Consider the following 22896-nt stretch of genomic DNA (forward strand, 5'->3'; position numbering starts at 1 on the left):
TCAGCAAAATGATTAAAGATGAAATCATGCTTAATATAAACCAATATTCTCTATCTTGCTTTATTTTTTAAACTAGAAGGACTATAATACTATTGTCAATATCACTAAAAAAGGCACATTTCACAAAAGAATGTGGCACAAAGGTAAACAAACTCTTTACTTCCTATTTATACTAATTTTGACAAAATATATCTAGAGGCATAAAGAAAATAATACTATTGTACATAATTAAAGGACAAGGGCAATGAGAAAACAAACAATAGTGTAAAGACAAGGTTAAACATTCAACAAGTCATATTTAAGCAAAATGGTTAACGTCTTACCTCAACCTGGAAAGTTATAATTAATGATCAGGCTGTAGAAGCCTTTACAAAAGGTTAGGATAAACTACTTGAAATCTAAAATACTTAACTGATTAAGATAAAGACTCTGAAGTGGTGTTTTCAGTAAGTCTAGGAAATAAACATTTCCTTACGAGGTCAGAAATCCCCTTCTTTCTCTGATCTTCTCTTCCATCTGGATATATCACTTGGTCTCGAAGTGTTCCAAGGGTCATATAAGGTCTCTGATAGTAACAGAGCAAAAATCATTAGAAGTGATTTTTTAAAAAATAAGTTAAAAGATCTTGAAATCAAAGATTATAAAATAACTCAAACAAGGTCTTACCTGGGGAACGTAAAATAACTTTCCTCTCTCGGGTTTAGTTAGACGTCCTCCAAAAAGAGGCCATAACTATAAAAGCAGAGGAGGAGGGGGAAGAAGAGCTGTAAATTTCACAATGTGGTAGATTATATGGCAAAATAAGACTACAAAACCTTGAGGCCAATTTTTACTTACTTCACCAAGAACACGGAAAAGTGAACTCTTTCCACAGCCATTTGGACCACAAATTAGAACGTTTGCCCCAGATCGAACCTGAAAGGAAATGAGTCTATGAATTAATTAAATAGAATATACACTCAATGAACATTTCTATAGAGTCAAATAGTTCTTCGCTAATGATAAGCTTTCTATTATGTCTATAAATGTGATATTAGGTAGAAGCAGTGGAGGGTATGGATGAAGAGACCTTTTATTTTTGTTTACTTTCAATTTTTACTCAGTCACTTTTTTTCCCACTTAAATATCACTATTGATTGATATCAACTTAATCTCAATCAGAATGCAAATATCTAAAGCTTGAATTCTTGAAAACAGTAATTATGTATGTAAACACAGTCTTGCTTTAAAAACAGAATTGTACTATACATACTGCTCTACAACTTGTTCTTATTTAACAATGTATCGGGTGCTGAATAGACTCATCCTGCCTAGTTGGGGAGGTCAGCAAAGAATTATGTTTTATTTTGCTTTGCTTTTGAGGTTTTTAAAATGTACTTAAAAAAATCTAGTTATGTATTGCTTACAAGAAATATACCATAATAAAACAGCTCAGGAAAGGTATAAATAAAGACTTGTACAAAATACAGATGTAAACAAAATGAATTTCATGGAAGGGATCAAGATGGTGGAATAGAAGGACGTGCCCTCCCTCCTGCAAGAGCACCAGAATCACAACTAACTGCTGAACAATCTTATCAACAGGAAAACACTGGAACTCACCAAAAAAGATATCCCACATCCAAAGACAAAGGTGGAGCCGCAATGTGATGGTAGGAGGGGAACAATCACAATAAAATCAAATCCCATAACCACTGGGAGAACACAAACTGGAGAACAATTATACCACAGAAGTCCACCCTCTGGAGTGACGGTTCTGAGCCCCACGTCAGGCTTCCCAACCTAGGGGTCTGGCAATGGGAGGAAGAATTCCCAGAGAATCAGCCTTTGAAGGCTAGCAGGATTTGACTGCAGGACTTCAACAGGACTGGGGGAAACAGAGACTCCACTCTTGGAGGGCACACACAAAGTAGTGTGCACATCAGGACCCAGGGGGAAGGAGCAGTGACCCCACAGGAGACTGAACCAGACCTACCTGCTAGTGCGGGAGGGTCTCCTGCAGAGGCGGGGGTGGGGGGTGGCTGTGGCTTACCCTGGGGACAAGGACACTGGCAGGAGAAGTTCTGGGAAGTAATCCTTGGCATGAGCACTCCCGGAGTCACCATTAGCCCCACCAGAGCCGCGTAGGTTCCACCTCAGGCCAAACAACCAACAGGGAGGGAACTCAGCCCCACACATCAGCAGACAAGTGGATTAAAGTTTTACTGAGTTCTGCCCATCAGAGCAACACCCAGCTCTACCTACCACTGGTCCCTCCCAACAGGAAGCTTACACAAGACTCTCAGATAGCCTCATCCACCAGAGGGCAGACAGCAGAAACAAGAACTACAGTCCTGCAGCCTGTGGAACAAAAACCATATTCACACAAAGATAGACAAAATGAAAAGGCAGAGTACTATGTACCAGATGAGGGAACAAGATAAAACCCCAGAAAAACAACTAAATGAAGTGGAGATACGCAATCTTCCAGAAAAATAATTCAGAATAATGATAGCAAAGATGATCCAGGACCTCAGAAAAAGAACAGAGGAGTCAAAGATTGAGAAGATACAAGAAATGTATCTTCTAGAACAATTAAAAACCTAGAACAATTAAAGAACAAACACCCAGAAGATTTAAGAACAAACAAACAGAGATGAACAACACAATAACTGAAATGAAAAGTACACTAGAAGGAATCAATAGCAGAGTAACTGAGGCAGAAGAACAGATAAGTGACCTGGAAGAAATGGTGGAATTCACTGCAGTGGAACAGAATATGGAAGAAAGAATGGTGGGATTCACTGCTGTGGAACAGAATAAAGAAAACAGAATGAACAGAAATGAAGACAGACTGAGAGACCTCTGGGACAACATTAAACACATGAACATTCACATTACAGGGGTCCCAAGAAGAAGAAGAGAGAGAGAAAGGACCCGAGAAAATATCTGAAGAGATTAGAGTCTAAAACTTTCCTTAACATGGGAAAGAAAATAGCCACCCAAGTCCAGGAAGTGCAGAGAGTCCCACACAGGATAAATCCAAGGAGAAACACGCCGAGACATATAATAAACAAGCTGGCAAAAATTAAAGACAAAGAAAAATTATTAAAAGCAACAAGGGAAAAATGAAAAATACAAGAGAACTCCCATAAGATTAACAGCTGATTTCTCAGCAGAAACTCTACAAGCCAGAAGGGAGTGGCATGATATATCTAAAGTACAACTAAGATTACTTCCCTGGCAAGGACTTCATTCAGATTCAGTGGAGAAATCAAAAGCTTTACAGACAAGCAAAAGCTAAGAGAATTCAGCACCACCAAACCAGCTCTACAACAGATGCTAAAGGAACTTCTCTAGGTGGGAAGCATAAGAGAAAAAAAGGACATACAAAACCAAACCCAAAACAATTCAGAAAATGGTCTAATAGGAACATACATATTGATAATTACCTTAAATGTGAATGGATTAAATGCTCCAACCAAAAGACACAGGATTGCTGAATGGATACAAAAACAAGACCCATAAATATGCTGTCTACAAGAGACCCACTTCAGACCTAGGGATACATACAGACTGAAAGTGAGGAGATGGAAAAAGATATTCCATGCAAATGGAAATCAAAAGAAAGCTGGAGTAGCAACACTCATATCAGATAAAATAGACTTTAAAATAAAGAATGTTATAAGAGACAAGGAAGGACACTACATAATGATCAAGGGATCAATCCAAGAAGATTATATAACAATTATAAATATTTATGCAGCAACACAGGAGCACCTCAATACATAAGGCAAGTGCTAACAGCTATAAAAGAGGAAATCAACGGTAACACAACAATAGAGGGGGACTTTAACACCTCACTTACACCAATGGACCGATAATCCAGACAGAAAACTAATAAGGAAGCACAAACTTTAAATGACACAACAGACCAGACAGATTTAATTGATATTTACAGGACATTCCATCCAAAAACAGCAGATTACACTTTCAAGTGCATATGGAACATTCTCCAGGGTAGATCAGACCTTGGGTCACAAATCAAACCTCCGTAAGTTAAGAACACTGAAATCATAGCAAGCATCTTTTTCAACCACAATACTATGAGATTAGAAATCAATTACAGGGAGAAAAACGTAAAAAACACAAACACATGGAGGCTAAACAATACATTAATAAATAACCAAGAGATCACTGAAGAAATCATAGAAGAAATCAAAACATACCTAGAGACAAATGACAAGGAAAACACAATGACCCAAAAGCTATGGGATGCAGCAAAAGCAGTTCTAAGAGGGAAGTTTAGAGCAACACAATCCTACCTAAAGAAACAAGAAAAATCTCAAATAAGCAATCTAAGCTTACACCTAAAGGAACTAGAGAAAGAAGAACAAACAAAACCCAAAGTTAGTAGAAGGAAAGAAACCATAAAGATCAGGGCAGAAATAAATGCAATGGAAACAAAGAAAACAATAGCAAAGATCAATAAAACTAAAAGCTAGTTCTCTGAGAAGATAAACAGGATTGATAAACCTTTAGCCAGACTCATCAAGAAAAAGAGGGAGAGGACTCAAATCAATAAAACTAGAAATGAAAAAGAAGTTACAATGGACACCACAGAAATACAAAACATCGTAAGAGACTACTATAAGCAACTCCATGCCAATAAAATGGACAACCTGGAAGAAATGGACAAATTCTTAGAAAAGCATAACCTTCCGAGACTGAACCAGGAAGAAAGAGAAAATATAAACAGACAAATCACAAGTAATGAAATTGAAACTGTGATTAAAAATCTTCCAACAAACAAAAATCCAGGACCAAATGGCTTCACAGGTGAATTCTATCAAACATTTAGAGGAGATCTAACACCTATCCTTCTCAAACTCTTCCAAAATATAGCAGAGGGAGAACACTCCCAAACTCATTCTACAAGGTCACCATCACCCTGATACCCAAACCAGACAAAGATAGTACAAAAAAAGAAAATTACAGACTGATGAACATAGATGCAAAAATCCTCAACAAAATACTAACAAACAGAATCCAACAACACATTAAAAGGATCATACACCATGATCAAGTGAGATTTATCCCAGGGATGCGAGGATTCTTCAATATATGCAAATCAATGCGATACACCATATTAACAAATTGAAGAAAAAAACCATATGATCATCTCAATAGATGCAGTAAAAGCTTTTGACAAAATTCAACACCCATTTATGATAAAAACTCTCCATAAATTGGGCAAAGAGGGAAACTACCTCAACATAATAAAGGCCATCTATGACGAACCCACAGCAAACATCATTCTCAATGGTGAAAAATGAAAGCATTTCCTCTAAGATCAGGAACAAAACAAGGATGTCCACTCTCACAACTTTTATTCAACATAGTTCTGGAAGTCCTAGCCACAGCAATCAGAAAAGAAAAAGAAATAAAAGGAATCAAATTGGAAAAGAAGACGTAAAACTGTCACTGTTTACAGATGACATGATACTATACATGGAGAATCCTAAAGATGCCACCAGACAACTACTACAGCTAATCAATGAATTTGGTAAAGTTGCAGGATACAAAATTAATGCACAGAAATCTCTTGCATTCCTATACACTAACAATGAAAGATCAGAAAGAGAAATTGTGGAAACAATCTCATTTACCATTGCAATGAAAAGAATAAAATACCTAGGAATAAACCTACCTAAGGAGGTAAAAGACCTGTACTCAGAAAACTATAAGACACTGATGAAAGAAATCAAAGATGACACAAACAGATGGAGAGATATACCATGTTCCTGGATTGGAAGAATCAGTACTGTGAAAATGACTATACTACCCAAAGCAATCTACAGATTCAATGCAATCCCTACCAAATTATCAATGGCATTTTTTACAGAAATAGAACAAAAAAATCTTAAAATTTGTATGGAGACACAAAAGACCCTGAATAGCCAAAGCTAGCTTGAGGGAAAAAAACGGAGCTGGAGGAATCACACTCCCTGACTTCAGACTATATCACAAAGCTACAGTAATCAAGACAATATGGTAGGGGCTTCCCTGGTGGCACAGTGGTTAAGAATCTGCCTGCCAATGTAAGGGACACGGGTTCGAGTCTGGCCCAGGAAGATCTCACACACCACGGAGCAACGAAGCCCATGCACCACAACTACTGAGCCTGAGCTCTAGAGCCCGCAAGCCACAACTCCTGAGCCCACGTGCCACAACTACTGAAACCTGCGTGCCTAGAGCCCGTGTCTGCAACAAGAGAAGCCACGACAATGAGAAGCCCGCACACAGTAATGAAGAGTACCCCTGGATCACCGCAACTAGAGAAAGCCCGTGCACAGCAACGGAGACCCAACACAGCTAAAAATTAAAAATAAAATAAAATAAAGACAATATAGTATTAGCACAGAAACAGAATATAGATCAGTGGAACAGGATAGAAAGCCCAGAGATAAACCCATGCACCTATGGTCAACTAATCTATGACAAAGGAGGCAAGGATATATAATAGAGAAAAGACAGCCTCTTCAATAAGTGGTGCTGGAAAAACTGGACAGCTACATGTAAAAGAATGCAATTAGAACACTCCCTAACACCATACACAAAAAATAAACTCAAAATGGATTAAAGACCTAAATTTAAGACCAGACACTATAAAACTGTTAGAGGAAAACACAGGAAGAAGACTCTTGAAATAAATCACAGCAAGATCTTTTTTTATCCACCTCCTAGAGTAATGGAAATAAAAACAAAAATCAAGAAATGGGACCTAATGAAACTTCAAAGCTTTTGCACAGCAAAGCAAACTATAAACAAGACAAAAAGACAACCCTCAGAATGGGAGAAAATATTTGCAAACGAATCAATGGACAAAGGATTAATCTCCAAACTATATAAACAGCTCATGCAGCTCAGTATTAAAAAGAACAAACAACCCAATCAAAAAATGGGCAGAAGACCTAAATAAACATTTCTCCAAAGAAGACATACAGATGCCCAAGAGGCACATAAAAAGCTGCTCAACATCACTAATTATTAGAGAAATGCAAATCAAAACTACAATGAGTTATCACCTCACACCATTTAGAATGGGCATCATCAGAAAATCCACAAACAACAAATGCTGCAGAGGGTGTGGAGGAAAGGGAACCCTCTTTCACTATTGTTGGGAATGTAAATTGATACAGCCATTATGGAGAACAGCATGGATGATCCTTAACAAATTAAAAGTAGAATTACCATATGACCCAGCAATCCCACTACTGGGCAGATAGCCAGAGAAAACCATAATTCAAAAAGACACATGCACCCCAATGCTCACTGCAGTACTATTTACAATAGTAAGGTCATGGAAGCAACCTAAATGCCCATGAACAGGCGAATGGATAAAGAAGATGTGGTACATATATACAATGGAATATTACTCAGCCAGAAAAAGGAACGAAATTGGGTCATTTGTCAAGACGTGGATGGACCTGGAGACTGTCATACAGAGTGAAGTAAGTCAGAAAGAGAAAAACAAGTATTGTATATTAATGCATATATGTGGAATCTAGAAAAATGGTGCAGATGAACTGGTTCGCATGGCAGAAATAGAGACACAGATGAAGAGAACAAACGTATGGACACCAAGGTGAGGGAAACGGAGGTGGGGGTCGGGTGGGGGGCAGGGTGGTGGTGGTATGAAATGGGAGATTGGGATTGACATATACACTAATATGTATAAAAGAGATAACTAATAAGAACCTGCTGTATAAAAATAAAATAAAATTTAAAATAAATAAATAACAAACAAACAATATATCACAGATATTCTTTCAGGTCAGTATATTCAGATTCTCCCCATTCCTCTCTTAATGCCTGCAGTGTATTCCATAGTAAGGATGTATCATAACGTATTTAAATACTCTCCTTTTGTTAAATATTTAGGTTGTCTGCATTTTGCTTGCTCTTTTAATAATACTGCAATGAAGCTCTGAGAGTGCAAACTGATGCACTAGTGAGAAATACTTCTACAGATCAGATTCTTAGAAATTATGTATTGTATAAAGTACATGTGTATTATAAATATTTATAAGTGCCACCAAATTGCTCTGCAACAACGTAAAGTTAAATGAAAAATGTCAAGAGTGGTTGATTTCTAAGCTTATGGTCTTATCTGAGTTAATCAACCTGGTGATGAATCAAAAAACCTGAGTCATAATTGTAGCTCACACAGCAATGTATCACAGCAGGAAAAGACAACAGAGAGATATGAGTTACCCTGGCTGTGGAACCTGCCTTTTTTAAACTGTTGAGCCTTAGGTTCTTATTTTTTAATTCAATGAATATGTATTGAATACTCAGTGTCTGGCTCTGTTCGAGGCAATGCAGCTACATTAGTGAGTAAAAGAGACCAAAGAAACCCAAAGAACAACAAAAAAACACAACAAAATCCTTACCCTTACCAGTACACATTCTAGTGGGAGAGATATACAATAAGGAACATGCATAATAAATAAGTAAATTAAACAGTATGTTAGAAAATAAGTGCTACAGGGAAAAAATAGATAAAGGTAAACGAAACTGTGGCGGGGGGGGGGGGGGTTGCATTTTTAAGGTGGTCAGGCCAGGCCTCACTGAAAATGACAACTGGGCAAAGCTGTGAAAGAAAGAGTAAACCAGAAGTTTATCTGGAGGGACTGTTGCAGTCCCAACCCTACCCACAAAAAGTAGCTACAAAGGCTGAAGCAGGAATGTACCTGTCCTATTCAAAAACCAGAAAGGATTCTGCTGAAGAAGAATGAGCAGGAGGGAAGAGTAGTAGGAAATGAGCTCAGAGAGGTCAGAGGTGGTGGTAGGGTAACGGCAGATAAACACTATAGGGTGCTGTAAGCCACTGAAAGAACTTTTTCTGATGGAATGCAGAACCTTCTGCGTTATTCAAAATAGTCGAAAGTGGAAGCAACCCAAGTGGATAAATGAATAAACAAAATGTGGCATATACATACAATGGAATATTATTATTCAGCCTTAAAAGGAATGAAATTCCGGTACATGCCACAACATGAATGAATCTGAAGACACGATGCTAAGTGAGATATGCCAGACACAAAAGGACAAATGTTATGATTCCATTCACATGAGGTACCCAGAATAGGCAAATTCAGTGAGACAGAAAGTAGAACAGAGGTTACCAGGGACTAAGGGGTGGGGAGAAACGAGTTACTGTTTAATGGGTACAGAGTTTCTCTTTGCTGTGATGAAAAAGTTCTGAAGATAGAGGTGATGGTTGCACAACACACTAAATGTACTTAATGCCACTGAACTGTATACTTCAAAATAGTTAAAATGGTAAATTTTATGTTGCACATTAGAGAATGAGCTATTCTGAATGACTTTTCCAGATATTTGTCTTTTTATCTGAGAAATTATTTTAAAGAGTTATTTTGATGGACTTCTTCTAAATACATATTTCTTTTTCCTATAAACTTGAATATAGTGAATATTCCTAGTAATACATTATATATAATAATTGTACTCTACTATAAAAGTGTTTCCCCTAGGAGCACCTTAAAGTTCAGAGAATGATTAATTAAATGGTTCCCTAGCACTCTGATTTATTTAGGTAATGTCAGCCATATGTACTGTTCTCTGCACCTAACTGCTGACTGTGGCTTTCACTGATATCCAATACCCCTCCACATTACTTGGTGCAACATGCCAGGAAACCTCAAAACCAAGTTTGTAATGATGTGTATAAATAGTAACTAGAGTTACTGAAATCCTTAGGTGCTCTTCTATGCACAAATGTCTTAGACTCAGCATTAACTTTTCTTTACTCCGTGGCTTTTGATAATGTTGGACAAAACTTCCAATTACGACATCAGCCATGGTAAGCCAGTGATAATTTTTCCAAATTAAAGATTTGTAAAAACATGTATTTTTTTTTCTGGGTTGAATTAAGACTAAAAGCCAAGGGTTCCTTTCACTGAAAACCAGTTATTAAGTTCTTAATAACACTCTATTTTTAAATTTTTTAAATATAAATTTATTTTATTTATTTATTTTTGGCTACGTTGGGTCTTCATTGCTGCGCACAGGCTTTCTTTGGTTGTGGTGAGCGGGGGCTACTCTTTGTTGCGGTGTGCTTCTCATTGTGGTGGCTTCTCTTGCTGCAGAGCATGGGCTCTAGGGACAGGCTTCAGTAGCTGTGGAGCACGGGCTTAGCTGCTCCACGGCATGTGGGATCTTCCCGGACCAGGGCTGGAACCAGCGTCCCCTGCACTGGCAGGCGGATTCTTAACCACTGAACCACCAGGGAAGTCCCAATAACACTCTATTATTGAGGATCCTGGATTGCTTTACTGGGGCAATGAATGCTCTGAACCACCATATCTTTACCAATAAAAATATTCCCCCAGAAATATCACTTCCTGATAAATCCTACTTCCTATGAATTTACTATAATAAAACATCAAAATATTCTACACATAAATATGATTTAAATAAAAGAGAGATTACATAAAAGTATGCTGTTTACGAAGATTTACTTAGGCTTCTTTAAACATTAAAATATGCTCGCTTACTGAAAAGGTAAAAATTTTAGTAAGTTACAAAGTACTATTTTAATGCCCACATTATAACCTGCAAGTAGTTATTTCTTAGGGTTTCTCCAGTCTATATAAATATGCCATTGCTGAGGGAGTTTATAAAGGAATAAGATATAAAATCTCCTATCTCAAAGAAGCTTACATTATTTGATTATTAGGTAACACAAAAGGCAAACTGATCATAAAGTAGGACACATTTATTTGTGATGGCCAAGTCTCAGTTTTATCATGCCTCTTTGCAGGAGAAAGGAATCTTTATTTTCAAGTAAGCCAGATGGATAGAAAACAATCAGATGTTACAAAGAAGTGATGGATGTTTGTTGAATTAAAAAACAAAATAAAACAATGTTAAAAAAATGATAGAAAGACAAAATAAATGAGAAAAAGCCAAGTCTAACTTAGAATACCCTAAGTCAGAAAGAGACAGAAGAGGAATTTATTAACAGTGGACCAAAAGTACAGAAGTCAAAGAAACAGCTCCAAGTGGAGGAGAAAACAATACAAGAATCACAGAATAGACAACAGTGATATGGAATGGTCACAGAGTAAAAAAACTTAAACAAGCAGGGGTGTAACTGATAACTAAAATAAGACTTTCCAAAATGAAACCAAAATAAGAGCAAAAAAGTTAGGTCCTTTCTGAGACTAAAAGTGAAGTTATCAGGACTGGCCAGAAGTATACTAAAATTCAAACATAAAGGCTTTAAAGGGAAGGGCGGCTTTGGACTAAGATGAAAGGAACAGCATTAGTGTGGTAACACTATGACAAAGTGAGCATATCACAGACCATAATCATGATCTATTTATTCCACGTGGCTGTACATACAGATCCCAAATCTCTCCTCACTAGGCTCAAGCCATGTGTGCATCTGTATTGTTGGCGTATTCTATGTCTGTGTAAAGACACAAGTGAGGGAAAGTAGGAGAAAGGGCTAAGAGGATTCTTCAATGGAGAAATCTCATGGCCCTTTTTACTCTTGGGTAGTGACAATAAAGGGGCTACTGAAAATCTATCAAAGATGGAGTTTTAAGCTCTGTTTTATTCCTGAAATCAAGCCCTGTAGGTGGCCACCTACTTTGCCAAGGGAGCAAAGCAGCACCTAGAGCTGCAGCTCTGACTGCAGCACCTGGAGCTAAATGAGAAAACACTTCTGTAATACTTGTGCCATTAAATATTTACCAAATATATTCACATTTTCTGTACTTCCCTTTTTGTTTCCTGGCTTTAAAATAAACATGACAATATATAACACTCATTGTTGAATAAGTCCAAAGTACTTTGCATAACCAACGCTTTTCATTTTTACAGTTCCTTAAAAAGAAAGTGGAGACGTACATAATAAATATACATGACTAAGAGTAGAAAAACTGAAGACTTACCTATAATTATAACACTTTGAAAACAAATCCAGTAATTATACTCCTTATTTTATAAACTATCAGACAACATTCCTTCAATAACAGCAGTTGAAAAGAATCTCCATATACAACACAAATTACAGAGGACCATAAACATAAGCATGTAGAGAATTCTGGAGTTGTGCTGTCCAATACAATAGCCACTAGTCACATGGCTATTTAAGGTCAAATTCATTAAAATTAAGTAAAATCTAAAATTCAGTTCCTGAACTGTACTAGCCATATTTCAAGAATACAATATCCACATGTGGCTACTATACTGGACAATGCAGACATAGAACATTTCCATCATGGCAGAAAGTGCTATTGGACAGTGTTATTCTAGAGTAATGGTATCTGGAACTGGAGAGACAGCCCACATGATAGCCATCTGTTACTAATCTTCAAGATTTTCAGATATGAACTATTCGTAAAGTCACAATAGACACATAACCTAAATAGTAACCCTTAGGTCTGCAAGAGTCTTATAAAATCATACAATAACAATAATTCTCATCTTTTGCTTTTGCTTTTTCATTTGGCTTGCCATATTCCCATTTGGTTAACAGACTATATTGATCAGCACCACAATTCACTTGGCTCGAGATGTTATGTGTCTTGGGTGAGTGGCAATCTGCAGCACTATGGTGCTGCTCTTCCACTGTTTTCATCAGTAATATGAAAGTTTATGTTTTGTTTTTATAGGTACAGATCCTCCTATACCATCAAAATACTACCAAATGGTAAATTATTTTAATTTAAAGAGACTAATGTTATATTTGCATGTTTAAATATTCATCTTACATCGGAGATTCCAATTATCTATATCTTCTATGGCTTTCTTCAGATGGACTTTATTTGCAAAAGATTTTTGATAGTAGTATTTGAAACTTTAAAGTCCTGTCAAATAAGAAAAATAAATTTCTATTTCAAAGACTTACTTTTTATTTTTTTCTTCCAGTTTTATTGAGATATCATTGACATGCAACACTAAGTTTAAGGTGTACAGCATAATGATTTGACTTCCATACACCATGAAATGATTATCACAGTAAGTTTAGTGAACATCCATCATCTCATACAGATAAAAATTAGAGAAATAGAAAAAAAATTTGTGTGTGTGATGAGAACTCCTAGGGTTTACTCTCTTAACAACTTTTCTATATGACATACAGCAGTGTTTTTATATTGGTCATGTTGTACATTACATCCCTGGTACTTATTTATCTTGTAACTGGAAATTTACAGTACCTTATGACTACCTTAATCGAAGGCAGTCCTCCTTTATAAAGACTTACTTTTTAAAGCAATTTTGTGGGTTCAGAAACTAAGTGAAGCCGTAAAATTATGTTAAATATTCAGACAACAGTTCTCCATTTCACATTCTGAAGATGATTTAAGCTTTTATATAACCATGTAAAAACTTACTTCAAAATTAAGGTCTCGAATCAAGATATCTCCATTTGGCGTTGCTAAAGGAACATGATCAAATCTATAGAGGAAATTAATAAAAAGAGAATAATTTTACATTAAACACTAAGCAGATGTAGCTGAAAGAGAAAGGCTACTGTGTACTTTAACAGATGTTTATGGTGCTAAAGAACCCTTTTCTGTACGTACTTTATAATGTTGTCTGCATTGATGATTTCTCCAACACCAGGTATCAAGGGAATGCCTTGTGCTCCTTCAATACATTAAATGGAAAAATCAGTATTAAAGCATCATGTCATGTCAGCAAAAACTTATGTGACCTAGTGCATTCATATTTACCTTTTTCCTGTTGTGAGACCATGGTGCGTTCATATTTGCCCTGATTTAAATCCTTTAGTACTTGCATTAATTCTGTAATCCGAGCAGTAAAGCTGAAGAAAAAAAGAAGTCATAATCAAAACTCCAAAGGCTATATCTTTAATTTTTATTATTTATTTTGAATATAATTGACATATAACATTAAGTTCATATTTTTTACTTTATACAAATCTAACTGAAGTTTCTAAACTTATCATTTAGTTTAAATGAGATAACTTAAAAGACATCTCATCAACATAAAGTATTAGTACACGTTTTATTATTATGCTTCAATAGGAGAGGAGGAACATGCGGCTAAGAAAAGAGGTCTCATAGGATCCCACCTCAACAGATACTTCATTAATAGGCAAATCAAGAAGGTTCTCTGCCACTAGAATTTTAAGGAATTTTCTAGTAAATACTATAAAAGGACCAATGCTAGTGCATTCCTTAGGTCCAGGAAGCATGGACCCTGAGTTCCTGCTGGAGCGAGTTATAAAGCCTTGGATAAAGTTGGCTTTTCTCTCTGAGGACATCATTTATTTTAAGTATGCCAAATGCACACTACTTCCCTGCAAACATGGAAGAATTTGGAGGATTCCTCTCTTTCTTCCTCTGAAGAGGGAAAAAAGATGAAGTGTTCTTAATATTAGAAATCACTGTGGTGACAGAAATCAAAACTAATGACAAGAAGTTGAGGAGGAGAAGAATGATATGATGGTCGAAGAGAAAGCACTCTAACCAGAGAAGCAAACAGGATCGTTCCGTGAATAACAAGCAGAAACTTCCTAAAGGAACAGAAGCATCCCGTATGCTAGGAGCTGTAAAGGCATGAGAAAGTTATTAACAAGTAGGAAGAATGTCAGCATTCTCAAGAGAGAGACTCCTCATAGTAGTTTATAACTTCTTCTATCTTGCCATGAAGACCTTAACTGCCAAAGGAGTAGAGAAGAAGGAACAGAGGAAACAGGCAGACTAATCACAGGCCTGGGAAAGATCCAAAAACATCTAATTTCTTCAGATGACCTGAAACTTACGGTGCTCTTTTTTTACATTATCGTTTTTTTGACACCATACCAAGCCCTTTATATTAGACCCTGAAATTTTGAAATATTTAACTCCATTTGATGGTCTAAGAACAATTTTACTAGACACCCTGACCATATTTACAACTGGACCTACAGCTACCATAAGGTAACTTTTCACTTTTTTCATTAAAATCAACTTCATCCTTGTTTATCTTTTGCTGAGTTGCCAGGTATCAAACACCTAAGGACAAAAAAGTCTGGTAGGGGACAAAAAAGTTCAAACGAGAAAATTCTATTCACTAACTTAATTTTCTGTGAATCAAGGAAAGACTGCCCCAATTCGACATTTCCCAGCTTACTGAATACCAGCGTCCACAGAACAGACAGCTTGAGAACAACTAACCTAGTTTAAGGCTCCAAACAGCTATCTTAAGGAAACATGGAAAGTTCACCATCAAAGAAAAATCTTCCTACTTTTCTATCAAAACCAGCTTGCAAGAGCAAGAAATACGGGGCTTCACTGCCCCTTATCTCAACCTCAACTGGGCACAATTATTAAGGATAACATATTTGAAAAAAATTATTCTCTGCAATTGCTCATTATTACTAATTTTACTTACCCAGCCAATCTTGTCATTTCACGGCCAGCCAAAACTATTCGACCCAGAGCTTGAGACATTCGCAAAAGCATTCTTCCACTTTGGTAGTAATCCTGACAAAGAAATAAATATTAGTTTTCACTTATATTTCTAAGATTAAAACTAGCTTTTCTTTATTGTTATATTTAAAATTTCAATTGAGTATGACTACTTCTACCACTTTACCTCCAGAAGTTCTGAATGTGAGCTTTTGAGATGTCGAGGATGAGACAAATCTAGGAAAGGACGACTGACAACTACATAACCAACCACAGTGGCAAAATCTGAAACAAAACAGTTAAAAACATCAACAATACTTCACTTTTCCCACAAATTCCATTCCACTATCTCTTTTAAAGCATACTTACATTTGGCAATTATGCTATCAATGAAGCCCATAGAAAACCGAAACAAAATGAAATTATGTAGGTGCTCCACCTGGCAGAAAGCAAAAACAAAAAATATATATACTTTCTGTATATTAAAAAAATGAATCTATCATGAGGACAAAAGAAACTAAATAGTTTTTGTATTGAACAAGTATTAACTGAGTGCCTGTGATCTCTGATTACATTATATACATCACATTTCATTGAGCACAATGCTGATCACAGAACAGTTGCCAAACAAATACTTCATGAAACCATTTTTATGCAAACAGAATGGAAACTACTTAAAGAATATCAATGTGGTGTCCCTTGCATGTAACAGTACAATGATCCTGTATTCATAATATTGTCAGATACATACATGTTAAAATTGATCAATAATCAAAAGAAAAAGAACAGAAAGATGAGCTAATTTAGGTGAAACACCAGCTGTCTGGAAATAGCACTCAATGCTTTGCCTTAGTTGGAAACCTCTGGTCTGTGCTTTCTCTAAGAATTATATTACACTCAATTTGAACCAAGCGCTAGTGATGCTGCACAGCCCGAGTCTGTAGCTTTAATCTCAGCATGCATTATCTCAAAATTACAAGTCTAAAAATGTATTTTATTCTGCATTTTTAATGTTCTTGACTTTTCCATCTATCATATTACTCAAGGCCCTGCATGATCCGGCACTGGTCTCTATCTTAAACCTCATCTGCTTCTACTTTGCTCTTTCTCACTGAGCTCCAGAAATATTGGTTCCTCAAACATGCTTCTGCCTTAAGGCTTTTCTCCTGCTGTTCCCTCTGCCAGGATTACTGTCTTCCTCGATATTTATATTCTGTGACTAACTCCCTTACTTCATATGGGTTTCTGATAAAATGCCACCTCTTCAAGAAAGACCTTCCTGCCATCCCCTACCTAAAATAGCTAGGCAACAGCCCCCATCATACTCTACCACTTTATTCCATTTTATTTTTGGTCACAAAATTCACTACAACCTGAAATCATATATTGTAAAATATCCAGTTGTTTACTTGTTTATTGTCTCCCCCACTAAAACGTGGATTTCCTGAGTACAGGGTAGCTTGCTCTTAATATCTTCTGTAAAAGAACAATGGCTAGAACATGTATTCAATGAATGACAGATGTTACATACTGAGCTCAATGCTGGAGATACAACAATGAATAAAAGCAGACAAGGTCCCTGAGCTCATGGAATTCACATACTAATGAAAGAGACAAACTAGTAAACAAACAAAATAATTATAAATCACAATGTACGCTTTTAAGGAAACAGATCATTAAAATGGGAAAATAACTGGTGGAGGCCATCAGAGAAGACAAGGCCTCAAAAAGGTGTTAACTTTTGGGCTGAAATCTAAAGGATAAGCATGGGCAAGCCATGTGAAGAGCGAACTAGTTAACAGCAGTCCCCTAGAACATTACCTTAAATGCATTTTTATCAGTGAATACTATCAAAGTTCAGTCATGTTAAATATAAAAAAGGCAAAAATTCAATTTCTGAAATAATTTAAAATAACTTCTTAAACCTTTAAAAATCACCTCAAATATGTACTTAATTTCAAAAACTTCCACTAAAATGTAAGCTCCTTAAAGGGAGGATGTGGCCCATCACACACACCACTGTTATCACACTAATCACCTGGACAAGCACAGACACCTAGATGGTGCTCCGTATCTTTTGAATGAATAATCAATAAAATTAATTAAATTCAAATTTTCCAAGCGGCAAGTAAATAAAAACCAAGGTATAGTTTTCATAAGAAACAACGTTTATATTCTAAATCAAGGGTCAGCAAACTATGGCCCACAGTTCAAATCCAGCCTGTCACTTATTTTTGTAAATAAAGTTTTATTAGAACATAGCCACATCCATTCATTTACATACAGAATATGGTTACTCTTGAGTGGCAGAACTGAACAGTTGCAGCAGAGACCATATGGCCTGAAAAGCCTAAACTATACATGTATTATCTTGCCCATTACAGAAAATATTTGCTGAACTGTGCTCACAGTATTTCCATGAATGCTACAGGAACAAATTCTTTCTGTAATAATCACTAAATTTATCACTAAATAAGACTCCTAAGTAACCGCTTTAAAAGTACAGACAATTATTTTAATAAAACCTACCCAATTTTATAGTTGGGCAGCTTAATACAATGATTTGATAGTTTTTAGGGAAACACAGTATAAAAATTCTTCACAGTTAGTTATTCTAAAAATAAATATTTTAAAGATTAAAGGTATATGTATGTATCTTGGCAAAGGCCCCCAACCTTTTTTCCATAAACACATGAGCCTCCAACACGTTATCTTACCAGTTTTCGGAAGACTGAGTGGATTGTCTGCTTTTCTCTTTTATTTCCATTGTAAAAGGCAATTTCTTCACTATTAAAGAAAATAATTTAGCAATTAATTTTAATGTTACCTAAGCCTGAAAAATAACTGAAATACCGTATTTAATGACTGAATATTTGTATATAACTGGACATTTTGAGACTATGAGCTTATTGGGTACATCTCAAGCCACTATCTGTACCTAGCTCAACTGATCAGAGCACAGGGATATGCACCTGACTGACTGGATCACAGACTGCACTACCGACATATGTTGCATATGCCACATATAGCCTGGCTGGAAAAGATGTGCTGGGTTAATTCTCAGAAATGTGAACAAAGAAATAAGAAATATAATAAGAAATAAGAAGTAAGAAGGAAATTGCCATGACATATAGGAAGGCAGGACTAGGGCAGCCATTACTACAAACTGAGTACAGATCTAACCAGAAGGGAGAGGAGAAAACAACAGTTAGAAAAAAAATAAGGTAGTGATGCCATGACATGCAGCCTTTAAAAGACAGAAAAGCAAACTAAGTCCTGCCCGCCTCACAGTGCCAGCTCCCAGGAGGCCTAGCTGAACAGTTGTTCTTATTCTTGGAACCCCAGCATAGCCTCGCAACTCCTCTTTCTTTGAGCTGATTTGAATGGGTACACAGGGGCCACAAGGATCTTAACTAGGAAAAAAAGGTCATTTTATGGATGAAAAAAGGTTAAATATAGTTAACTAAATTTGCAGAAGTCATGGAGCTGGCAGGTCAAATAGCTGAAATTATAACTCGTATCTGACACTAAAGTCTAGTTTTCCACTCTATTCAGTATAATGTAAGCTCTCCCAGCAAAGTACCTCTTACAGCAGAGGAAAGTAAAGATTTACATAGGCATCTAGAAGGCACAGTTAAAACAGCTCTTAATAAACACACAATATTTCTTTAAAGTCTCTTTTTTCCCTTAAAAACTTACGTGAGTTTTATATTCTAGTCCAAAATGTACCTGTATTTTTTTCCATCATAAAAACAAGGTAGCCCCTACCTCAACCAATTCAAGTAAAATTAACTTTCCATAAAGTTGCTTCGTGTTTGACCTGCCTTTCACAATTTCCCTTACACAATAATACAGGGCCCCAGGGTATCAGAATCCCAGTTTAACACAATTCTATACCTATAATTTGTTTTCTTACTTCCTTTTACCTCCTCTGCACATTTAAGTCAGTGGAGAAAGATGAGGTGATAATTCTACTTCTCCTGAACGTTTTAGCCTAAACCTAAAACCTGAAAGAACAGAACATCCCAGAATACTGACAACTGCCTATCCAACATTTATTCTCTTCCATGTCCTTCTTCCTAAGAGAACCCCAATTTTCTTAAAGTTCTCTATCCTTTTCTATGCATCCAAATGGTTGAGGAATGGCCTCAACTCCATCCACAGGGGAAGAGTTCCCAATGGTCTAAGCCAATCACTTTGCTGTAACTGCTTTAGTGATAATTCTGGCCAATGAGATGTGAAAGAAAGTCTGTTGTGGGGCTTCTGGCGAAGATTCCTTGCTCTCTTAAAGAGACAGCAGAAATGGTCTGTTTTTGTTTCTGGACTTTTTGCAGGGGAGGAGGGCTGGTGAGATCTAAAACTGCTTTTGTCATCTTGTGATCACAAAGAGAACTAGCCAGAGGAAAAGGGTAACATACAGAGGAGGAGAGAGCCAAGAGAAGACCCAGACACCCCAATCATGCTGCGCCTGGAACTGCTCTACCTTTAACAGTTTTTATGTGAAGTAGTAAATGTCTTTATTGTTGCAGCCACCTGAGTCAGGGTTTTCTGTTTCTTGCAATGGAAAGCATCCTAGCTGATACCATCTTTCATTCACTTGGCAGATCACCTCTCTACGCAACCTTCTTCTGTCTTCCTACAGCACAAAAACCCTATTTAGAACTGGTACTACTTTAGCAATCCAAGGAAATAAAGGAAGAGGGAACTGTTAAAAGAATAATTTCCTAAATAATTCTGTAATGCCAACAGGGTAGTAAATAAATATTAGGACCCTCAAGATGACTTAAGGTTGACAGATCATCAATATGCGAGAAAATGTATTGAGCACTTGCTACATATTAAAAACAGTGCTGGAAGCTTTATATATATTTCATATTTAATCCTCATGACAACCCTATATTATCTACCTAGCATAAACAAGAAAAGTGAGGCTATAAATAACTTGCCAAAAGTCATATATAACTGATAAGTGGAGAAGGTAGCTTTTGAAACTAGTCAGGCTGGCTCTAACGCACAATACTTCCTTCTTTGGATTTTTAAACTGTCTGGAAAATAGGTAGAGACACATGCAGTGAGACTGAATTAACTCTGAGTAGTCCAAATACAGTCTCAAACAAAAAACATCTGTGGATAAATTGAGACAAAATTTTCTTTGAAGAAGTAAATTTGAATTTAAATTGTTTTTTTGACTTTGCTTAAAGTGAAATCAACAGAAAGTTAGTCAATAGAAGACATGAAGAGGTAAATCAGGGATACTAAACAGTTAACAAGAAACAGGGTTAGAGGGCTTCCCTGGTGGCGCAGTGGTTGAGAGTCCGCCTGCTGATGCAGGGGACATGGGTTCGTGCCCCGATCCGGGAAGATCCCACATGCCGCAGAGCGGCTGGGCCTGTGAGCCATGGCCGCTGAGCCTGCGTGTCGGGAGCCTGTGCTCCGCAACGGGAGAGGCCACAACAGTGAGAGGCCCGCGTATCGCAAAAAAAAAAAAAAAAAAAAGAAACAGGGTTAGAAACGTTGAGGATTACTACTTTATAAAACCGATATCCTTCATAATGTATATTTTCAAAAGAAGTAAATACACACAGACATAATTTCAGTAACAGTGTTACTAGACTTTTTGGAGTCAGCTTACAGGACTTCAATAGCCATACAAAGGAATTTTTAGTACAGCCAAATACATTTAATACATTTGTACACACCTGTTTGTGATGAGCCGAGAATTAACGTATCTATACTCTCCTTCAAGCTTTTGCTCAGTTATTGTCATCTTACCAATGGGTCTTCTAATTCGAGTTAGGAATAGCCCAGAAACAAGCAAGTAGGCCATCATGCTTGCTGGGCCCTGTTAGTATTGGGAGAGAAAGATATACAAAGGTCAAGGATATAATAAATTCACTGAATGCAACACACACAATTTATTATAATTAACGCCAGTTACTTTGAGAGAAATTACTCTTTTGACTAATTTTTTCCCTTAATTGTTTCTTTTCTGAGAAATTACACACTGGGTCTTCTTTGTTTTTACTACTCATCTACTCCTCCTCCCACCACTCTTTCCCCAGCTCTCCCAAATTTGCTCACTTAAAAACTCCTAATTGTAGTCCCCACTCTTTTTTACAGCACCTAAAACTCTTCTGATGGAACTCTTCTCGACACTCTCTTAATTCCACAATAACTCGCAAACCTCTTTTTCGCCTTTTCTTTGAATGTTAATACTCCCTGAGGTTTTCTCTTTCACTCCCTTCTCCTCCCAAATTTATACCTCTAATTCCATCACTCTTAAGAATCCAAGATGTTATTTCCAAATACTTACTGTACATCTGAAGCGGACTACTCTGTAGAACCTCAAGCTCAATTCCCCCAAATGAGCTCAATCTGCCTTTCCCTTCTCCTGCGTCTTGCTTCTAGCTGCCGTACTCTGTAATGTGGTAAAGTACCTCATCACGCATTGACCCTTCTAAGAGAGAAGCTTCAAGCTTGCCTTTCCAAGCTCATCGAAGGTACTTCCCTCATTCCCATATATATATATCCTATGTTCTGCCATACTGAAATAACTGTTTCCTGAACGCGCCTTTCAATGAAGTTGTTCTTATGTCTGGCAAGCCTGACATGTCTAATGGAGGCCTACTCATCATCCTCAAAGCAGCGCAAATATCACCTCCAATTCTTCTGGACAATAAATACATTTCCACACTTCCATTACTGGACTTATCACTTATTACAATTGTTTGAATATCTACCCTTTCACCAGATCATAATCCCTCTTCAGTAGGAACTGTGTCTTACTCATCTTTTTATTCAGACAGTGTGTATGGAATATAGTGTGTATTATTTTTAAATTCAATATGATTGATTCAATGCATTTCAACAATTACTAGAAGGATGGGCAAAAGAGATAACTAAAACATAGTTTCTACCTAAGAAATACAAAATCAGAAAATAAGAACACATGGAGATATATTTAAATATAAATATAATACTTAAGCATTATAAACACGTAATAAGTACCATCAAAATATTACAATATATCGGTAAGAGGCCTTAAGCCTATTCACTTGTTTACAGTAAAAACAAGTTTTAAGAATGATTAAACCTGGCTTACGAGATATCAAAAGGTTAGGAAGATAGACAAGAAAATTAAAATAAAAAACTGCTTTCCCCAATGTTTTGGAACAGAACAAAAATCACTACATAAATTATTTATTAATCAACTACAGAAAGTATATACATACACATGTACATATACACATAAAACAACCACACTATTATATGACTGTTATAAATATATAACAATAATACTACATATTAAATGAGTAAAGTTAGACTTCAATGAGAATACTCAGAATATAAAGGTCATTCTTATTAACACAAATGTCAGAGAGACACCTAATAAGGCTCATAGGATAGTCAACCATTTATATTATTATAAAATATTCTTGAAACTGTTATGGCCACTCTA

General features: G+C 36.5%; 1 protein-coding gene across 8 annotated transcripts in view; it reads right to left on the reverse strand.

Moving 5' to 3' along the window:
• The window catches only part of ABCD3 (ATP binding cassette subfamily D member 3), an 82806-nt gene that overhangs the window by 13434 nt on the left and 46476 nt on the right, over positions 1-22896 (reverse strand). For 3 of the 8 annotated variants that reach the window (XM_019919945.3, XM_073810800.1, XM_073810805.1), the window contains 11 exons: positions 21137-21279; positions 18155-18224; positions 15807-15876; positions 15625-15722; positions 15421-15512; positions 13755-13846; positions 13605-13668; positions 13413-13476; positions 838-915; positions 667-732; positions 476-565 (listed from right to left, as the gene is read on the reverse strand). In XM_019919945.3, the coding sequence (XP_019775504.2) occupies positions 476-565; positions 667-732; positions 838-915; positions 13413-13476; positions 13605-13668; positions 13755-13846; positions 15421-15512; positions 15625-15722; positions 15807-15876; positions 18155-18224; positions 21137-21279 (927 nt within the window). Of the gene's footprint in view, positions 1-412; positions 566-666; positions 765-837; positions 916-3431; positions 3479-12788; positions 12885-13412; positions 13477-13604; positions 13669-13754; positions 13847-15420; positions 15513-15624; positions 15723-15806; positions 15877-18154; positions 18225-21136; positions 21280-22896 lie in introns of those variants that run through there. The other 5 variants (XR_012334490.1, XM_073810807.1, XM_019919949.3 and 2 more) reach the window with 5 other exon arrangements.

The sequence above is a fragment of the Tursiops truncatus genome, chromosome 1 (assembly GCF_011762595.2).
Source record: "Tursiops truncatus isolate mTurTru1 chromosome 1, mTurTru1.mat.Y, whole genome shotgun sequence".
NCBI classification, from domain to species: Eukaryota; Metazoa; Chordata; class Mammalia; order Artiodactyla; family Delphinidae; genus Tursiops; species Tursiops truncatus.